We start from the raw sequence: 22,421 nt of genomic DNA, 5'->3' as shown, positions 1-22,421 counted from the left end.
TTAATAAATGCTAGTCATAATTTCCTTTTCATGAGTAAATGGCTGGTGCCCTAACACCCCCTGCCACACGCGTTTTAGGTGGCTTGCGGAGTAGTATGTAGATGTAATATTTTCTGTGAACCAGACTTTGCTCTGGATGTCCACCTCCCTCCCCCCCTCCCATCCCTCCCTCCAATGACTGCTCCCCCCTTCCCGCACCCCTTCTTCCATATCTCACACCCCCTCCCATCACAGAGCAATCACAGAGACATCTGTATCAAATGACAGGGGCTGGCCATCGTCTGGAAACGCGTCCCCAAGCACCGTCTCTCCCGCAAACCACTGGCCCGATATGATGAAAGTAAGTGAAGGTCCGTCCGATGGCACACACAAGTCGTTAAGGGACTGACCGCCCAGCGTGAGGGTCGGAGGGATGGCCGCCTCTGTTGTCTCATTCCACGCTGTTGGGCTCCATAGTTACACAGCGGATATTGAGTTGGATTTATCTCTCGTAGGTAGGGTCTGTGGACCAAAGTACCTATTGACTGCAAGCCCTTGTCTAACCCTTTATAAGCAGAGTATACAAATCCTTCCAAACATTTCACAAATATTGCACTTAAAGACCAATGCCATAAGGATGAGCTTGAGATTCTTTCACCAATGAAACTTTTAAATTTCTGAGACGCATTCTCTTGGTAAGTGTAAACATTTTTTAATCAATCGCAGAAAATCTACATTCCCCCATTCAAGTAAGCGATTTGGTGGAAAGCCTTTTTTTTACTTTTGAATCGGAGGGGAAACCTTATTCTTTTACAAAATCTACTCAATGGCGAAGTTTGACCTTGAAATTTGTACAGATTCTTACAGACTTTCTTTCAGGTAATGACTTATATCCAATGCATTTAATATTATCGTTGAAACAAAAAAAAAGTGACTGCGACCAATCTGAATGTGAATGATGATTTTAGTATGTTTTTAAAGCATTAAATGGAATATTTTGCTGCTCTTTTGAGATTGAATTACACTAGATTCCTTATTTTTCTAAATTCGCTGCCTTTCACGAGTAGACGTAATTCAATGAATTAAATAGGTGACGAAGTAATTGATACATGGAATGGTGAAGCATGAATCTCATTCAATTTTGCACAACAGAATCAAGGAAAAATACTACATCAGTCACTTGCATGGCAATCAACACACGTGAAAAAATTACTTGGTATTTTGATATAGAATGCTTACGAGGAGTACTCCCATACTCCTTTAAGCGCGATGGAATGAACGACAGGCACGTGGATTTAGATATCGTCATCGGCGGAATGCGACGGACGTTGATGAACTCTCGCACTTTAGATGGGAGAGTAGTTATGAGAACGTTATAAGTATGACGGGTAGTTAGTGAGCGACCAGCGATAAATGCAGTGCACTTCGAGAGAACGGAACGCGAATACAACCTCATCAAACGCCGAACGCGGCAAGATAGCGGGAAAGTAAGGGGAGGGTTCGCAAAATAGCCGATAGGGTGTGCTTATAGTCGAGGAACGTAGTATTAAACCCCATACCCATTGGGGCTGATTCGTCTGCACCTACGAAATACCGCGCAAGCCAGTGCATTAAGTGTTCGGAGGTACATATCAGGTCACCAGCCGTTACCTATTGCATATTGGCCACCAGCAATTATCGAGGATCAAATTGTACTAAAATTTAAATAGCCATTGAATATCTCCTGATTTGACCAAAATTAATTTATTTCCTCCCAAAATTTTGCTATAAAAATTCAATCTAATAACGGTAAGACTAATTTTTTTGGTTGGGAGCAGATAATTATGATGTTTTTTCGGCGGTTAAGCACAGATTTTTTACTATACCGATTACATATTCCTTCACATTAGTCACATAATGTGCGGATCGTTTTTTTTCTCATTTTTAAATTAGTATTTGAGATTTATTATATGACATGTGTTCAGAAAAAAATGCGAATTTAGTTTTTTTGAAAAAAAATATTTATTCGTCATCATTAATGTCGTCGCCTTCAAAATAATCCTCAATACCTATGATGGACTTGTGCAAGTACTTCTTCCAATTCTCAAGACACTTCTCAAACTCGATCTTTGGAACAGCTTTTAGTCAACGATTAAAAAAAAATGTATCCATGCACGTAAAAGGAGGGCCCAAAAAGGTTCTTTTTAAACTTGGAAACAGGAAAAAGTCACACGGGGCCATGTCTGGCGGGTATGGAGGCACGGGCGTTTTGCCAAACATTTACGAAGAAGCAATGAAGTGTAAGACCAACATCGTTGAACTTATAAAATCACGTCGAACAGCTTGTATGCCGACATAATAAAAAAATGACAATTGGGGTCTCCTAACACCAAACACGCGAGATTTAAAAAATTCCCCTCATGTTATTTACACACCTCATATTCATAATTATCGGCTAGGGGTAATAAAATCTCAACAGTTCATTTATCAGAAAAAAAAATTTCGGAAGTTACAGAAAATATTGGAGTTTTTGAGCTTCTGAGAAAATAAGCCATGGTGGTTGTCCATTATCGTTCTCATGGACTCCTTCCGCTGCTCTCAACGAGTCAATCCTTTGGTAAAACTAACACAATAGGGTAACACTTCATCCAAGAAGACAAAAGGCATTAATTGCGAGTCGTTACCTACCATTAGTGTATTCATAATATACAAATTATTTGGTTATAGACATACCGGTTTAAACGAATAGCAATGGTCAATTTTATCCTCATTTGAAAAAGGAAATATTGGCGCCCATGCGATGCCACTCCACGTGACGTCACAGGGACCTAGTTCTATACGAATAGATAGGAGTTTTACATCGTTTGAGTTTACCAATGCACAGAGCTAAGGGAAAAATGTCTTAATAATCACTTATTGAAACTGGCTAAGGTCGGAAAAATTTCTTCGTTTGGTAGGGTATTAATAATCCTTATTTAAGCCAAGCGCTACCACATAGCAGGGTACTCTGCTACCTGCTAGCATCCTGCGTTGTATCAGCGCTCAAAGCCTCGCCCCAAGGTCACCTCACTTTGCGGCAGCGGGAACCAGAACGACGTCACACGAATTTTTCCGGCATTCATACTTAGCCGTCGCGTTTTCTCACGCTTGAAATTTTTCACTTTTCAATTAATCGCAAAAAATAGATATCGTCATTTAAAAATCTATGAGCGTGAAATACGTACTCCAGGAGTAATAATCTTTCGATTTAGGCAATAAAAAAATAAAAAGGAAATCACCTTATTGATTGTGCCTTACTTTGTTCGTGACTTTAGACCCTAGTATTGTGGCTCCCATTCAATAGTACCAAAAATAATGCGGTGATAAAATTTCAAATAAATTTATTATTAACTTATTTTTAAATTAAAAATCTAAACATTTTCAAAAACATCATAATAAAGGGAATAGATTAGGGAAAAAATTATAGGTTTTAGCTTGACACCGAAGTTTGCTTCTTCTTCCTCATATTCGTATTGACGTCAAAATGAGGTGAATGTCGTCAAACACCTTCTCTGGTTCTGGATCTTGGGTATGGACTTTTCAATACCGCCATATATTCGGCATCAATAATGTCGTCGCTGACGCCCTAAGTCGTGTGAAATCAATCCGCTCTCCTAATAATTTAATGACTCGTCTCTCTCCCAAGCAGAAGATGAGGAGCTCAAATCATATTTATCCCCCAGCTCTTCCTTGTCATTAAAAAAAGTTAAAATTCCTGGCTGTGATAGTGAAGTGTCCTGTGATACGACCACCTCTACATTGAGACCCTACTTGACACTACCCTTCACATTCCCTGTCACACCCTGGTATCCACGCGTCCACTAAGTTGGTCGCGGAGCGCTTTGTGTAGCCTTCCCTCCTCAAGGACTGCCTAGTTAGTTAACTCATGACGTTGAGAATTTCCTTAGCTCTAGTTTTCATTCTCTATGATATTTCAAACGCTCATTATAAAACCGGCAATAAAAGGTAATATCACCAGTGGAAAATCAGCGATATTACACTGTAAATCAAGGAATTTTCTGTGTGAATAGATGGAAAAATCACGAGGGTGTGTGTTTGAAACGGGATTTTTTTTAAAATAGGTAGAGGAGGGACTAGAGACATAAGGGAAATTTAAATGGGGGGTTAGGGGGTTCTTCCCACTTTGGCTTATATAATCTACGGGGGTGGAACGTCACCCGTTCCAGTGTTTCGCCCACACGACACCTCGGTCGGCGCCACCTGCAGCAGCCCTCCGCCAACAATGCCATTCAAATCGATGGACATGTGCCCCACCCACCTCTCTCATTGTCTGGCCAACCCGTCAACATGCCAGAAAGCGGGAAGGCGGAGTGAGTGACGTTTTCGAGACACACTACTGAGGAGATCGATGCCTTTGGAGCGTCTATTAAAACGAAACACACTCCGACGGGAGTTCATTAAAACGGGATATTTATTCCTAGCATCTCCGTACACATACTACGCCGCAAGCCGCCTCATTAGGTGTGGGTTGTAGGTGGTGTTACGTAGGACACTGGCCGGTCACAAATATTAAGGTTTATGTTAATAAGGATCTCACCATTGACTCATTTCCCTCCAATAGCTATTCTTATTTATTGTATTGCATTGGGTTCTTTGTAAAAAATTTGCAAAATTACTTTGTAGTTTTATTTGTTTGTATTGTCCTTTTAAAAATTATTAATGAGCTATAAATTCTGAAATGATAGCCTCATCACTGATATTTCTCAGAGATTACCTAACGCTTCCCGTGGAAGAAAAGCCTGCAAATTATTTGTAAAGATTTTTTTCTGTTTTGGGAAGTAATTGAAACTTGAAAGATGTAAGGTTTTCCGGCGAACAGACTGAAGGAAGAGTTCTCGGGTTTCCAGCCGGGTGCAGAAAAAACCCTTGGACCCGGTTGGAAACCCGAGAACTCTTCCTCCTAATTGAAACATATTATTATTTATTTGGGTTCTCCGTTGTTCGCAGGATAACCGTATCTATCCTTTTAATGATTATGTCTCTTATGTTATCGTCTCTGTCAGGCCAGGTAATACCGTGAAGTTCTGAGATGGCGTTCCCCGTGCCGCTCTCAAAGGTTTACCTCCTGAATGGCTCAAGTAACATCACCGGAATCTTTATCCGCTCCCGCTCCAATGCATTTAAAAGCTGTTCAGCGCTCTCTTTTCATTAGCAGCAGTTTTCTACGAATTACTCAGCTTTCCTTTGTACTTAATTTAGTTCACGAATTAAAATTTTCATCGACTGAATCCATATGATTATCTCAACGTGCGGTCTGTCAAGTGCAAAGTAGGTAGCACCTCCCTGGGCCATTTGCATGAGATGCCACTCAAATAACGCAAGTGATAAATTCATTCAAGTATTGCAAGCAGCAGTAATTGAAAAATTGAAATACCACTTTGTGATAATATCGTCGATTTTTTTCCTAGTTCAGCTCAGGTTAGAGTGAGCTAATTAGAACCCACGAGGATCTTGAGACGCGCGTTCCATAGCCTTCGGGATGTGCGTTAGAGAAAAATCATGTCTAGACTTAACTCAATGAACCTATTATATGATAAATAATAAAGGACAATGTAACTATACTGCCTCTTGTTCAAAATAAATATTAGCGAATAATGGAGAAAATTGCCTAAAAAGTAAAAAGCATTCGGGCTGTTTTTTACCCAAGTGAGCTAATACCAAAAGAGGAAAATGTTCCTTAGAACATTGGCAGCGAAAATACTGGGCACCTATCGTCATGTGGACATTTGAATTTCGTATAATACAGCTTGAACATACAGGTATTTGATACATTTCATATCCGATTTTTAAAGAACAGATACAATTAGAATCAGATGATAATTTTGGGATGCACTGCATGACTTAGCCGCTCAAACCCAATGGGAAAGAAGACGGCGGAAGCGAAAGAAGAGAGTAAACGTTAAAATACCCTAGTATTAAGTCGTCATAATCAAGCGCGAGAAACACAAAGTCATTTTCTTAGGAAAATTAGCTTTGCAATTCATTTTTAACAGTAGGCACAATTTTTAACATACATTCTTCACAGAATGAATACTCATAAAACAATTAAGCGAAAGTTTCATGGTACCATCGAAATGCCTAGGAATACGCACGCGGTTAAATAATAACGCTTCATCTCTGGAACGAACTCTTCTTTATGATCAGAGGTTTCCCCACCAAATAAGAAGGAATTATAAATCCGAATATTCAAGCGCGAGGGAGTGGAATTTTCCCATATTTTGTACATCATCTTCAAGGTAAAAATCGTACCTCGAAGATGATTTTGCAGCATCGAAACCTAGTTCGGAATAAATTTTTTAACTGTGGAAAACTGCTTGAAAAGTGTTTATTTTAGTAAAGAATGAAGGCTTTGCATCCGGTTCCTAATGTACACGGAACGCTTATTCCGTGAAGGGGAATGAAAGCAGTTCATTTCCTATTAGCTACACGACAGGGCACTCACCTGACCGCTGGAACCTCCAGAATGTCCCACTCCACGGAAGTGTAGAATTCGGATAAATCCACGCCAATCTCCACTACGTTGGAGCCCTTCACCTCGTCTATATGCCTCAGGTCGACCTGTAATAGAAAAAAGTAATCCGTATGACGCATGATAGAGGATGGTTGATCTCACACAAATTTAAATCCACTCCACCTTACTAGATAAACAAAAATGTTGATGTATGCATAAAACCATTAAGAATCTCTCTATGTTGATCAACCACCGAATTATTCACAAAATGGCCAAAAATAGAACAAAACTTTAAATTAAAACAAGTAGTAACTTTTTCTGAAATCGTTCAAAAATCCATTTTTTTTTAACCATTTGAGAAAAAGCAATTTCATTGAAATAAATTCCTTTTAAAAAATATTTTGAAGACGTGACCAATTTATGACAAAAAAATATTGCACAAAGTGACGAGGATCTGCTAAGTTAAAATAATATGTACTGAGTTTATGAGTAAATAGCAGATGTAATTCGTTCCATCTACAACCGAGATTAAGGTAAATATAAGTAAACATAAATAAGAGACATATATAAGTAAGGTTCATTGAGCAGGGGATAGCAGAATACATTGAAGTTCTTCAAAGTATATAAGTTCTATACGTGGCTCTCTTGTTGCTGCCATAAAATCCTTGAGGCTCACTGAATCTCACAATCAGTAGTAAACGTTTTTAGGGTAAAGAATGATTCAATTTTATCAAATCAAACGCAACACCGTGGGTTTCTTTAGATAGCAGTGATGAAAAACGAATTTATAAATATGTAATTTATAAGATGGTGAATGGTAATTCAAGCAGATAATTTGACTCACCTCCGTGAAATGCTTTCGGTGAAAATATTTTTACGTGTTAAAGGATGCGTCGAACGACATATTATTACGATTGAAAAACATATCTTACGGATCCAAAATACAGAGATCAAAAGGCTCGTAACATTGGCAAGAAAATTTCTATTAGTGTTAGAAATAAAATAATTCCTGAACGTATATAATCGTTTCAGGCTTGATTTTGTGGAATATTGCTACATCCATGATAAAAACACCAACGGTAATTTCCGCACTATTTAATTTAGCACTTAAAGACCGACTATAGTTTCGACAATTTGTGTCATTTTCAAGGAAAGAAACGAAAATTTGTGCCATTTACCTTGAAAATGACACAAAGTGTCGAAACTATAGTCGGTCTTTAAGTGTTAAATTAAATAGTGTGGAAATTACCATTTGTGTTTTTTATCATAATTCCTGAAGACTTCACTTTTATGAAGTGCACTTTGACCAACTTCACTCTTCGATGAAGATACTCGCCCTGAGAACCGAGTCAGCAAGGGTGAAGGTAATACGCAGTGATTCCGATGGAAAAAAGCATTGGAGGAAGAAAAAAAAGCGGCTGCGAGATAAAACGGGGCAGACCTTGGAGAACTAAGGAGCGGATATTCTGGTGCTGAGTGCTTGCGATTTACCCAGGCTTCTTAAAAGTTGCATTTGCAGAGAAAATGGACTAAGGAAGTTGACTATGGATATTCCCTGTGGAAGCAGGAGCGAACGCTGCGAGATAAAGTGATAGATCACGCGGGTGACTCATTGGAGAATGTGACGGCGAATGCGACTCTTTAAGTGAAAGGTATGACAAGAGCCTTGGAATGAAAAAAGTAGGCGTCCTTATGGGATGCAAGATAGAAGTGCGACAAAGAGTAATTGGGAGAGCAAGGATAGCGTGTTTCGAGAAAGAACTCATTAAGTTGTCTGCGCTCGGCAGACTTCATGGAATTGCTTTAACAGCCTCGAGAAGGGATGATAAACCGTGCTTACTATCAAAGGAAGAAAATCTTTGATCAAGGGACAAATTCTTCAATTGTTTCCCCGGAGTTTCCTCCACGATCTCTAACACTTTGATACGAGACATGAAAATAAACATTCCACGGGGATACTTTATTTTTGACCATGGTTTTGACTGTGTTATTCAGATATCATGGTGAAAATGTCATGATAACCTTGATGATGACTTAAAAATGTCAAAACCATGGTGGGAAACAAATTTTATGCGTAAAAGGTAAAAAAGGAATTTTATATTTTCATATAACACAAAGTAAAGCCGCAAACGTAGAACCCATGCCATAATATTTCACTACATAAAAATGGGCAAAAAATATTTTTAAAAATACTAGAGTATGTATTTTAAAGGGATATCTTGTTTGTACTTTTTACATCATTTATTTTCTGGGGCATATTTTTTCAAAATTAATAAGCACTTCCACTATGTGCATTCAAGAGGGTGCTGTTATCCCGAGGGAGACGCCCTCGCCCCATATCACCAGAAATATGCTGACCGGCCAGTCGTAAGAAGAAGTATAAATTACAGCCAAACACAAAAATTACAGAGCAATTTAGGGCCAACAGTCAAATTCGCATGCATGTAATTATAGTCAATATATCGCAGCCGAGAGTAGTACACATTAGCGCTGCCACATTGTTTTATTTCATCGATTCAATCGATTCGGGCTTGAATGTTTCTCATTTTTTACTAAATTAACACTCCTTTCAGATTCTGCGTCGCTACAAAGGATTTTGCGTTCCATTCAACCTTTTTTTCTGATTCACTTCTTCGCTTATGAGATTCATCTTCTCATTTTCCCCAGAAAGTATAACTCTATGAATGCGTTATGACTTCTGTTAAAACATAATTCAGCCATGAATCTCCCCACGAGTGCTGCCCTCTCCCTACAGTTAATATTCGAGTCAAACACAATGCAGGCCTCTTTTGCCTCGCGAAATACGATTCCCGAGTCGACACGAGGAAATTTGATCAGGCGCTCTCTCCGTTACGACGACGGCACACACACACACATCTCAGCCACCCCTGCCTCCACCCCTGCAATAATCACATTAGTGCATCCTCGGATAGCCCCTTCCCTTTTAGCCCCTTCCGCTTCAACCCCTAGTCTATCTCAATTATTGAGCAATTTCGACTCAGAAGACCATTACAACACTCGCAATGGTTTATAGTCAACAGCAAACTTTCAGAAGCACATCAGAGATGACACTGAAAAAATAAATTTTGCATTCTTCCACAATTATTTTACTGGAAAAACCTGTTTCAGCTTGTTATTGTATAATAGAATCGAATAAATAATAAGGTATAATAATAAAATATAGATATATTATTATAAAAATAAATATTAATAACAATGGCAATTATTTTATCATTTTTTTGTGAAAATTGAAGTCTTCAACGAAGTATAAATTCTTTCATTACAATGGACTCCCAAAAAGTGTCGGCCGACTTCGAGTGTCCAACCGTTATCAGCACTTCTTTTCTCTTTCTTTAGGAGCGATGCCATTTTCAAGGCACTCCATTTGGAAATGCATGGAAGAGCTGAAATTGGTTAGTCAACAATCTTTTAAGAAAAAGTACAGGTTAATTTTTTTTAGCACTGTGGACTTCCCGTCTGTAAAAATAAGAATACGGAAGTTCTCCAAAAGCATTTACGTATTAAACTCGTCGCCGTTTCCACGGATCAAGTTTTACTGCCATATTTTGCGAGGATAGAGGACATGACCGATGAGACCACGCATGGTCCCTCCACCGGAAAGGCTTTACAGCCCCTCAATCGCATGCACAAACTCACACAGCATAAAACCTCGGGAGAATAAGCTCCCACAGAACAGGTCAAAATAAAAATTAGATAAAATGATCGAAAACAGCGCACAGTGGTCTGAAATCGGAAAAAGCCGGACAAAACTCCAAAATGGCTCTTTTCGAGATAGAGACTTAAAACTTAGCGTAAATACTCATAAATGATGGCTGATTATGGATGTATATGCCATTTTACATACATTTGATCCGTTGCTGAGATACAGCAGCTCAAACATGACCAATTTTAAAAAAACGCGCGCGATCTCGTTTTTCTGCGAAAATCTTTGAACTTAATCAGGCGGTGTTGCAGTTGTATGATTTTCATGGAATAAAAAACACAACATTCCTTTGGCCAGATGCTTCGGCTGTATTTTTGATGATTTTTGAAGATTTTGGTTCACATCTGCATGGATTTACAACCCAAAATGGCGTCCCCATTTTGTGTTGCAAACCCATGCAGATTTTCGCAACCCCAGATTTTCGCAGAATAACGAGATCGCGCGCGTTTTTTGAGAAATTGGTCACGTTTGAGCTGCTGTATCTCAGCAACGGATGAAATTTATATAAAATGGGATACACATCCATAATCAGCCATCATTTATGAGTATTTATGCTAAGTTTTAAGTATCTATCTCAAAAAAAGCCATTTTGGACTTTAGTCCGGCTTTCTCTGATTTCAGACCACTGTGCAGCGGTCCTCTTGTACCGTGAAGGAAAAATCTTCACCACCGCAGAGAGTTGAGATGATGATATTTGCTACAGGAAACTTTGCGTTTTTTTGCGTGAAAGCTTTTGAGTTGGTTTTGTAGTATTTATGGAATAATGGGAACTGATTATTTTCTACACATGTTTATTGAAAAACCCCACTGCGAACTAGGTGTCGAAGAGGATCATCATCATCCTACCTTTCCTCCACAAAGTTGAACGCCAAACTCCTTCCTTTCCGATTCCACCGATCCCAAGTTTTATGCCGATAAATTCGTTGTAATTTATGATCAATATGCCTGATGATGACAATCCCCTTCTAAATCTTGGTCGCAGAGGAGTTTTGAGACAAAAATATGTGAAAAAACAAAGATATTACAACTGTTTTTCATAGCTAAACTTTTGGCGAATTCCGCTCGGATTGAGCGATGTGATTCACTGACAAGTAGATTGGTGTTTCGGCAGGAAGTGATTGATATCGGTAGTAGCAGGTGAAATTATTAGCTTTTAGTACTAATTTGAGCCATGAGTAAGAGATTTCTTCCAGAAGAGGTAAAAATAAACTTGGAATAATGCAATAAACTCGAAGAAGGCTTATGTAAACAAATATAATACAAAGGCAATTATTTTCCATTCAAATATACTTTCATATCTCATTCAAATGATTTTTTTTTAAATTCACTTTTTGGGGATTTTACTTCTCTGAATTTAAGCAGAAACTGTCTCTCCTCTAATCACCGAAAACGGTTCGGATGGATTTGCCGCCGCGGACGCTCATGGGCGCCATTTTCGTGGTCAAGAAGAGTAATCCGTGGTGTAGGATCGCACTTTCTAGCTCTGAACAGCGGAGCAATAGACCGTGGAGAGTGGAGGTTGGGTGGAATTCCATTACTGGTGATACGGCTCGATGGCGTTATTAGAATCATTAATGAGGGTTCGATTAGCATGGTGCGGCTTCAGCCTTGGTTTACCACTACCGAGCCATGCCCAAATTCCATAGGATGAGAACACTCTCGGCATTTCACCCCAGATTTGGCAATGCGAGGAGATAGGTTAAGTACAGTACAATACCCGCCTGATTGGACAATAAACCAGGATTATATTTCAATCTATTTTAACCGAAGACTTAACGACGACGGGATCCTCCTTCCACTACATTAAGAGCTGGTTACAATGTCTGGTTAGCCTTAATCACAGCGTGATACAGCCTCAACCTTAACTTGAGGATAAATCACACTTCTGGTAAAGCAGAGAAGGGTAGAATAACAGTTTGTTTACCGATGAAATTACGAAAAAAACTCTGGATTAGCCTAAACGACAACATGATACTGCAATAACCTTAACTCGAGGATATTTCAGACCTCTAGTATTACAGACGGGATTGGAATAACAGTTAGTTAACTCATGAAGCTGAGAATTTCCTTAACTCTAGTTTTAATTCTCTATAATATTTCAACCGCTCATTATAAAACCGGCAATAAAAGGTAATATGACCAGTGGAAAATGAGCGATATTAGGTACACTGTAAATCTAGGAATTTTCTGCAGCGCTGAAAAAAATTTCTGAGTTTCTCTGGCGAATACGAAAACCTGAGCAAATTCCCCTTGGTTTTTACAGTGGTTTAGCGCCATGTCAACTCCGAGAGCCCCCCAAAGTTCATTGCAAATTGGAGGGCTAAAATAACTTCACCATGAGTACTGACTCCTTTTATTTCGTACCGCTACAGTTTTCCCCTCCTGTTTCCTGCAGCAGTCTAACAGGAAGAGTGGTAATCAGTGGTAATGCGTAAAATTGAATGAAAAGAAATGCCAGTGAGAAAAAAGAATGTAGGTAAATCTAGTGGAACTTAAAAATTAAAAGTAGTGCATTTCTCAAATCTACATGGATAAGATACAGAAGTAAATTATAAATAAAGAATGAATTTTTTCATGTAATTTGTTATTATATAGATCAAAAAAAGTATTATTTTTTGTCACTACAATAACATATACTTATTCAAATGCAGCTGCCGATCCCGTAATGACCATGAAAACAACTGTATCACGAACAGCTACAAAGTAACAGAAATCGACGATATTGCGATGGAGAGGATGAAAATGGGAAAATTCATAGTTTTTTAGAATTAGTTTACAATATCCTCAGTTGTGAGGCAAGAGGACTAACGACACGGTGTGAAATCCGAAATGAATTTACTTAAGCTATCCTCGGGTAAAAGCTGAAATCTATAATTCAACTTTCAGCCCTCTGTAAAATGGAGACATAATTACTTAATGATAAAATAATTCTCACAGAATAGGTCAAATTTGACCTATACTTCAAGAATTATTTTATTATTAAATAAATGAGGTCAAGATAAGAGGAAAAAAAGAAGAAAAAAAGGCGTAGTTACTTGGAAGGGAGGCGGTTTAATTTTTTTAATACGAAGAAACCGTCGCAAAGTTTCTAAATTATGAGATATTATAAGAAATGAAATAAAAATAAAAGTATTAGACATCTCCATGCCTAAATATATTACTGCTTTACTTTAATTTTAAATATTTATTTACAATTCTAATAAGAATTTTACAAATTAAAGCCTTAGAGCAGCGGTTCCCAAACTTTTTCTTTCCGCGACCCATTTTAGCTCATTCTTTTTAGCCGCGACCCCCTAAAAATGGTCGTCCAAGTTTAAGTACGTTGTTCACCATATTATTAGTATCTCGCGACCCCTTTCCGAACGGCCTACGACCCCCTTGGGGGTCGCGACCCCCACTTTGGGAACCGCTGCCTTAGAGTGTAGAATTTACAACCATTATGACTAAGCAGGTATTTTCGATTTTCTGAATATGCTCCAAGGAAAAGTCTAAACCGCAGTGCCTTTGATCAAAGAAATCACATTTTATGATGCAGACATTTATATCAGCCACCCAAATGATTTTATTTTTCACAGAATAAATAGTTATTCTTAATTTGGAAAACCTTAGCGCTGCTTCTCATAATCATGTACATATTAATAAAAATGAAAATAAATTCCTTTCATTTTTTCAATCGAATTTTGGTCATTATAAACTGATCCATTTACGCTGGAACTCTAAGTAACTTATTATAAGAGGGAAATGTAGGTATATTGTAGCTATGCATAATAAAAGAATGCAAAGTTATTCATTTAAGCTACTAATTGGCTAAAGTGCTTACATCCGACGACAGGAAATCTAAAATCCAATTGGAGTTACTTAAAATTATTAAGGCAATCATCAACGGAGATAAGAAAAGATAATAACAGGCGCTAACAGTTTTTTTTTCTGAGAAGCAGCTCGCTTGTCGAGGGAAAAACACCTGGGGCCCCTGGCTCTTTACTGTTGATGAAAAATCCATGCAATATACACTCATGGATATAAGACAGAGGAATGCTTGTGCGAAGAGAGCGCTCATAGCGGAGGGAGGCATTGTGTCGTCACATTCGATTCCTTCCATTCCCCAATGCGCGAAGACCTCCTTCTGCTATTCACTTCGTACGCCGCCGTCGCTGCAATAAGCACTTGGGCGCTTCATTCCTCCAATTACATAATTTTAGGGTCCTTTAGCCTTTAAAACGCTCTCCCCCCTCTCACTTCATCTGCCTCTAAAGCGCCTCTTTCTCAGTTTTTCCTCGAGTCCTGTGAACATTTTGCGGTCTCCGCGCGACGATATCCCCGCGATTCATGGAGGAGAGAGCCCGTTTATGACTTTTGCAAGTCATGTTGTTCGTATATTCGCCCTCGCTACACCGCCTCATAATCCACTCGCTAGTTCAAACCTTATTCTCAAGGTGGCTTTCAAGAAGAAAACTGTGAGGACCCGCGGTATGGCTGAAACCAAATGGAAATGCTAGGCTATACGGGTGCTGGAATTTTACAAAGAAAAAAAGGCTTATGCCCAGACTCTTATGAAAGAAACAAATGAAAACTCGCGTAGCCTTCATGATTATAGGCATAGCACCCCACTCGAGTTTGTGGTGTTCCGTTGTTTGGTCACAAGTTGTGGTCCATTTATCTTGATGAAATGGAAAAGTTTTTTCCCCAATCATGTCTAGCCTAAGTTTCAGGAATTTTGGGTAAAAATTTTCCATCCTGAAGCATTCATACAGCCGTCCACTTAAGATTCACGCGCTAATTACTAGTGGCTTCTAGTCAGGGAAACTTGCGATTGAGGTTAGTTCGAAAATAGTCATATAAGGATTCATTAATTTAATTTTAAGATACAATTTGAGGAAGATGATGCACTTTCAAAAATTCAGAGTAAACAGACTTTGTTATATGAGAGCAAAAGGACTGATGTAAATAAACTTAAAATGTCTTCAATTATCCAATAAAATCTAAACAGATTGGGCTAAGCATGATGGTAATAAAAACGGCTTTCCAATTACAAGTTAAAGAAATTAATTGAGTTCCAAAAAAACACAACAGCAATTTATTTTCAGTCCGTGAAGTTCAGGCACATGCATCCAAGTGACTTTTACTCGACTATAACTATCTTTATTAGACTGCAATTAAAAGAAAACTTTATACATCGTGGTTGTTTTAATTGACGGAAGTCGTCGTTGCGTGACATTATCTGGTAAGTACTAGCACGTAATATGTACAATCATAATTAGATTTGGTCAATGAGGGTGGAAGAATAGTGTAATAGAACTTTTAATGAAGAGGAATAGATGGGGAATTACGTAATTAATAAGAACTCTTTAATACGGCATTTCAGATAAATTTCCATCTACTCCAGGGGGTCCATCTCCTTCTCCAAAAAATCATACTTGTGAAATATACTAAATTTTTCGTTTCAACCGGAAGCAATTACACCAAACCAAGCTAAACACTGTACAATTCAGTGAACCTCCTACATAAATACGTAGGTAATCGATAACACCATTTACACCCTGAATAAATTATCCATCAGTTTTTTTATCTAATTAGTAATCCTTTTGGTTGATCTCAACATCGAACGAGTAGGTATGTGAAAACTGTGAAATTAAACTAAATTAAATTTTTTACTTTTTAAAAATAATTTAATGAGACGTCTATTCAAGTATTGTGTCAAAAAATGATACTGTGAATGCAAATCGATCTCATTTAATTATTTAAAAAAATCAGGTTATTTATTTAATATAACATAACATCACGGAAAATTTCCACTACACTGATTTTAGCATCTAAACTTTAATGAACTCATTTATGAATCGTTTTAACATTGTCCACTTCAGAGTCGTAGCCAGAAAACTACCATGCTGTGGGTGTAGAGAACATAGTGACATTATTATTGAACTCAAAACTTCAAAGGGAGCTTGCTTGCTTGCCGTAAGCACACCAAGTTTCGAAAAGTAAACCAGCGATGCAGTTTCAAAGCGAAAGAGACACGATATAGTGCCATTTATTATCAAAATTATATTCCTGGCAGCCGCAGGAGCAGAAAATTTCCAGTTATTATTCTAAGATTTATCAACAGCAGTGAAGTATGGATGATCACAGTAGCAAAGAAAGAAAGGGTGGAGTAATTCGGTTGATTCTAAAGAATGATGAAAATAAAATTGATGGAAAAAGTGAGTGGGCAATAAGGAAGTCCTATAAATAGTAGGACGCCTTGTGAGAACTTAAGTGTTATTGAAGAATGGGAAAGAGGGTAAATACTTTGGAGCGAAAAGATTGGCTGAAGGTATAAATGATTGGAGAGCTGTGTCGAAACGATTGAACTAAGATTGTTTTCCAAAGATAACCATTTCCCTTCTACCACATCTAAATGTTCATGAACTCCAACAGCTAATTAAATAGTGGAACAAAACAGAAGCGATTGCGCATTCCCCATCACTGAGATTCACCATTCGTGGCACAACCAATTTGTTGCCACGATAATAACACAGGCCAACAAAAAAATTTTGTTTGAAAAGTTTTTTTATATTTTTATAGCTGATCTTTATAGATTTTTATGTGCCGAATCCAAACCTGGCCTCAGTTTTTTTTGTATCACCCATAGTTTCCAAGCAATATGTATTTTAATATTTAGTCTAATACTCCTACTAGTCTAATAGGGAAATTAATAAAGCAGTGCGTTACATCATAAAATTGTTTGTATTTACTGTTAACTACATCGTGATAAAAGTGTTTGTATTTACTACAGCGTGATAATACAGGGTTCACTTGTCAACTGGAATCGGTCTACATTTTCTTTCCCTTTTCTCCTTGAAGATTCTTGTGTAGCTTTTTCTACGATGAATCGCTTGCTGAACTTCTCGGTGAAGTACCAACAGTAATCCCCATTATTTTCGTTCATTAGACCTACTTTTTCAATTTTATTATGACTATAAAAAAGCTGTTAAATTCTAAAGATATTGCTTGATTTCATAAATTTTACTGTAAAATGTGAATAAATGGTGGGTGATACAACTTTAACACCATCATAATTGGATTCAGCAACTTAAAAAACATAAGAATAAGGTATTTTCAGTAAAAACGTTTTTTCATTGTTGGCCTGTGTAATCAACGTAATGCCTCTGACCCGAACCCAATAGAACGCATGCTCAGCGAGGAAAAACTTTCCCCTTTTCCGCATCTAGCCTTCCCTACTATCCTCTCTGCGTTCGACTGTGTCCTGTTTGAATGAGTACCTCTGCCTGTAGGGCCTGGGCGACATGTTTACATCTGCTGTCGAGTAGCGTTCGCACGGAGGCGCTGAGGGCCGGCTCCCAGCATCCTATCGCACCTATCCAAAGAGATTGGTTCCTCGTATTGGCATTGACACGACAATGACAAGCAATCCAAGTGCTCTTGCCACCCATTCTCCCTTATAAAGCGCCCTCATGACATATCCACCCTGTTGAAAAGGTCTCCGAAGCCGGAGAGTCGACGACAGCGCCAATCTGATACGCACGGAATTCCAGGGAACTCGGAGCGTATCGTCGCTATTCTGTTTGGATATTCATCTCATTTCATGCCTCATCGTGGAGCACCTGGCAATTCAATTGATTAATCGACTTCCCGTCCTTTCGCCCACTCTACAGTAACCTCAAAAACCAGGATATTCAGCCTAGAAATGGTTAATTTACTACCTTGCACTGGAAAACTCAGAAAGATGTCGTTCTTTAGCAAATTTAGTATTGAAGAGTCTCGCAAACTTGAAAAATAGCAATTATTTTCGTCGAAAGCATGGCACTAAAAATTGAAAAGGCGTATACACTCGTGTATCACTTAAGCTGAAATGGAAAAACTTGTCTTTTCCAACAATTTTTCCATCTTGACTTGCCCAACCTCATATTTGCTCCATTTATGCCAAAATTATTGGCAGCTTTAGATAACAATAATTTCAGGAAAATAAAATCGATCAGTGCTTCTTCATATTTTCCAAATGAGTGGAAATTAATATGTACATTTCGACTTTAATATAGCTAAAGATGCTCGTCTTTGATATAATTACTGAAAAAAATTGAGGAAATTTTCCATGGAGGACGAATTTGCGTAAGCAATAACAAAGCACAGGGAATGACTACTTTATGTTATATTCTTACATCTTTTGCTTGAATGGTGCCAGAATTATATAAGTTAATTTGCGAGCATTCTAATCAGGGCATGGACATTTCATGAATCCGTTGCATCAATCTGATATAGTCGATTTATTGATTCAGACTAATGACATGTTAGTACTTAGAATTCAATAAATTAGATTACACATACTAGATACACTAGGTACTTCCGAAAAGTCCTCTGTTTTGTATATTGTAAGGAGTGATCCCCAAACGAAGCCCCTTAAGGTTTTGGTAGTTCTAAATGCATGATGAAGATGTATTTTAGTTTATTGATAGGAATCCATAAAATTACACAATTAGAAATTTTCAGTATGCAAATGCATATGATCTAAATACGCTTAGTTATGAGGGCAAAAGCTGTGTAAATTTTATTTTATTTTTTGGGCACAGTACATTTCTCATCATATATTAATAGCGACATATTTAAAATACAGAATATCGCGGGTCACAAAATTGCTACTTATTTTTCCATTATTTTTAAACATAATTTATTAGTTAATACTAATAATTAATAAAAACAGAAGTAAACCGTCTACCAAAAGATTGAAAATCGTGAACATATCCCTCAATAATTGTCCACTTAGCACGGAGAAGAGACAGTGCGACGCCAACTTGAATTCTGTTTGCGCACATGAGAGCTTCATTTATAAATCATGCGGATAAGAGTAACGACAAGGGTTATATTTCAGAGATGAATCTTGAAAAGTAATCAAAAGTTAGTGTCTTCGCGATGCTTGAGGAAGACACGGGAAAAAGGTTTTGAGCAAGGAGCGGTGAAATATGCTTCGAGTATTATTTTGCTTTGCTACGTCAGTACCGACCAGAATTAAAAAGGAGTACATACCAAAATGCATTGGTATTGATAAAAATTATTCTATAACTGCTCTTCAACGAAATCATGAGTAATGAGTATTAATAATTTTTGATGGGCAACGTAACTACTAGATCGGAACTATAATTACTGCTTACGTATGATGCGTATTCAGAAAGTTTGTCCCGTTTAAAGAATGTGCAGTTAAAACTTTTTTTAGGATTGTTTTTTGTTGGCAAAACATATTTTAAACCTCTTCAGACTCGTTTGTTCTTACGAATTTTTCCGTCGAATCCCCTTCCGAGATAATCATTGAAAACTGGATACAGACCACGCGGAACCTCATCGTTCCTCAGAGTAGAATTGAGTGTTCGAGGGGTGCGTCGACGGCGTCGGTCATTCTGTGACCACAGCTCAGTCATTTGATTCAAATTGTTCATTCAAAGGGTCGGATATGCGTAATTTATTTGCATGAAATAGGCAGGAACTTTTATATTTTGCTAAAAATACCGATTTCCTTGTAAAAATTATTTTACATTATTCAAATTAGTAGGGTGGACTCCTAGAAGGGATTCAAGGTTCCTCGTTATGCTGAACCTTATCCGCTCGTCACGGTATTTATCACACACTCTAAGGATATGTCGGATACTTAAGGGGCACCTACACCCATCACTGAGGAGCTTGTTTCTCTTCGATAAAGAGGAAGGCATGACTTAAACTGAAGTCAAAGGGCAGTGCCCTATCCTTAGCAGTGTAATTATCACTTCCCCCCTTCGATTGCTCCTGGCAGAGGAGGGCCAAGCTGACGTTTTCGCCTTGATACTTCGTAGTTTGTTATCGTTCAGAGTCCTCCACGACTTCCTCCATTGTTCAATTACAGCTTTTCTTAGCGACGCTCTCAGTTATTCGTAGGGAACTAGCGTTGATGTATATTATTCGTCACTTAAAGCTATCTTGGCTTTCTTCATCATTCTTTTCCTTCGTTTCTTCATTTCATGAACTTTCTCATCCTCTTCACATATCGCTCACACTATTATCATCGTTAAATTCTTGAATGTGGCGATTAATTTAAGCCGGTTTTATGTTCTCAACGTTGAAATACCGAATCACAGTATGAAACTCACAGTAAATGGTTTGGGGAATAGTCTTTAACATTTTAAATGCACCCGCGCAGGAAATAAAATAAGAGAGAGCATTAAGAATGACTTAAACTGAAGCCAATGAACCGAAAGGAATAGTTTGTGAAAGCGGAGCAGCGACAGCACCGTGTCAGTGGTGCAAGAACAAAAATGTACTTACTTTCCTGATAGGACTTGCTGCTTCTTAAGTGCCACAGAAGTCTATTTTGGGGCTGATTAAGGCAGCCAGTGATTAAGTTGACTGGAATCTTACCTGGAATCCATCGTAGGTCCAAGAGCCAAACTTCATTACGCACGTCTGCTCGTCGAACGGGAAATACTCGACGTCGATTTCACACGAGGACTTGTAGATGGCGGGCGGCTTCCACTCAACTCTGCCGGTGTAGTTGAGGGTCGCCTTCGTCGCCAGGGTTACCTCAAAATTTCCGTCGGCACTGAAACGAGAGAGACAAGAGAAGCGATGAATGAGGTTACACGCTCACTAAGTTGCTCAAAAGAAACACTAAATCACACCAAACGAATCGTTTGCATAGTCTTTGGATGAAAATTTAGCGCACTGAAATAAAAACTAAATTATCAAATAAACGTCCATCATTGTAAATAAATTGCAAATTCTTTACTTCATTTCAAAACGTAAGCAATGGCTTAAATCACTAAAGCATATTCATGGGACAACCAGAGATGGTCGAAGCATACATCTCTGGATTATTTGTAGGGTTTATTTCAAGGGCCTTAAATTGATCTTCTGGCTACAAGTTCATGTGTGCTGGCGTATTTTAATATCCATCAACCTAGATTGAAATTAATACTTCGTACGGCATCCATCCACTATCCCGGAGAAACAGTATTTACGCGCACTCTACGTCCTAAGTCTATTCATTGGATATCACATATTAAGTGCTTTCCTTGTGCATAAAATATGCGGGGCAATAGAGACAATATTTCAAATTCTACCGAAAAAATAAACATTTTAGAGGTAAGGTTGAGTTTCATTCGCATTTATTTTCTTTTTTGTTATATAAGCGTGACATTCGTGATTGCAGCCGATGACGTCTACATTATCGAACACGCCAAAGGGCGATAAAGTTGAAAGAACGCCACAAAGTGTCCGCGTATGGGGACAATCAATAAAAAGGGGAAAAAGCCACAGGTGGAGATTGTTGGGGTTGATTACAGTGTGTGGATAACCCCGGAAATCCAATCCAGAGGGCCCATTAAGCTATCTGAAATTGAATCGCCATTGTCATATTGGTATTGGAAACAAGATTTCTGGGTAATATACTCTGGATTTTTTTTCCTCATTGATGCTCGACCGATGAGTTTTCGACTCTTAATTTACGCGTAAGTGCCTTATAAACAAACTTTTACCACATTCTGCCAGTTATGTACTTGAAATCTTCATCAGTAAGACAACGGAAAAAATGTATTGCCACAGGAGGAGAGATAAATTTTTTTCTAAGAACTTTTTCTTTTTCACGTTAAGGCCAAATAAAAAAACTCAACTGGAGAGGATAATGTGCAATTACGTCAATATTGTGAGCACAATATTCCCGGCCTCGATTTTTTCATTATTATCGAATAAGATAAAATTTTAAAAATATAGGAATCCGTATTATTTATACTTTCGATTCGTCGCCCACTTCTCGAGCTATAAGCAAAATATCTATGTCTCTATAATACTATGATAATTGTCTTGATTTCGTAAAATAATAGGAATGAGAATTTTGTTGCTACATTCCATTGGTATGAACTCAGAAGATAAGACGATATAGACGTTATTAGGACGAAAAAAACATTCAAATTCACTGGCCCCATTGGCAGTGATGTATGTACAGGTGGTATTTTTAAAGTCCGTAACGCAGTTTTCCAATCCAAAGCCCCCTTCCCTCAATATCCACTTAACAAAAAATCCTTTATCCAACGAAAAAAATGGAGTCAATATGTCCCCATTCATTCTTGATCTATTAATTTACTTCCCTTTAACAATAACTTGACAAAAACGAAGCAGGCATTTGAATTAACTAGCACAAATTCAAACTAAGCTTGAATTTACCGGATGTGAAGGCGTTAAACCTACTTATTAGTAACCAAAATCTGATAAAAT

At 38.0% G+C, this 22,421-nt stretch overlaps 1 protein-coding gene across 1 annotated transcript in view; it reads right to left on the bottom strand.

Annotated features, from left to right (window-relative positions):
• Positions 1-22,421, bottom strand: part of LOC124171649 (acetylcholine receptor subunit alpha-like) — a 501,957-nt gene that overhangs the window by 99,456 nt on the left and 380,080 nt on the right. The window contains exons 4-5 of the mRNA XM_046550909.1: positions 20,571-20,751; positions 6,461-6,576 (exon numbers count right to left, since the gene is read on the bottom strand). Of these exons, the coding sequence (XP_046406865.1) occupies positions 6,461-6,576; positions 20,571-20,751 (297 nt within the window). The remainder of the gene's footprint in view (positions 1-6,460; positions 6,577-20,570; positions 20,752-22,421) is intronic.

The sequence above is a fragment of the Ischnura elegans genome, chromosome 1 (assembly GCF_921293095.1).
Source record: "Ischnura elegans chromosome 1, ioIscEleg1.1, whole genome shotgun sequence".
In the NCBI taxonomy this organism is placed as follows: Eukaryota; Metazoa; Arthropoda; class Insecta; order Odonata; family Coenagrionidae; genus Ischnura; species Ischnura elegans.
Note: the sequence above shows the minus strand (reverse complement) of the source record. Positions and strands in the feature narration are given on the sequence as shown.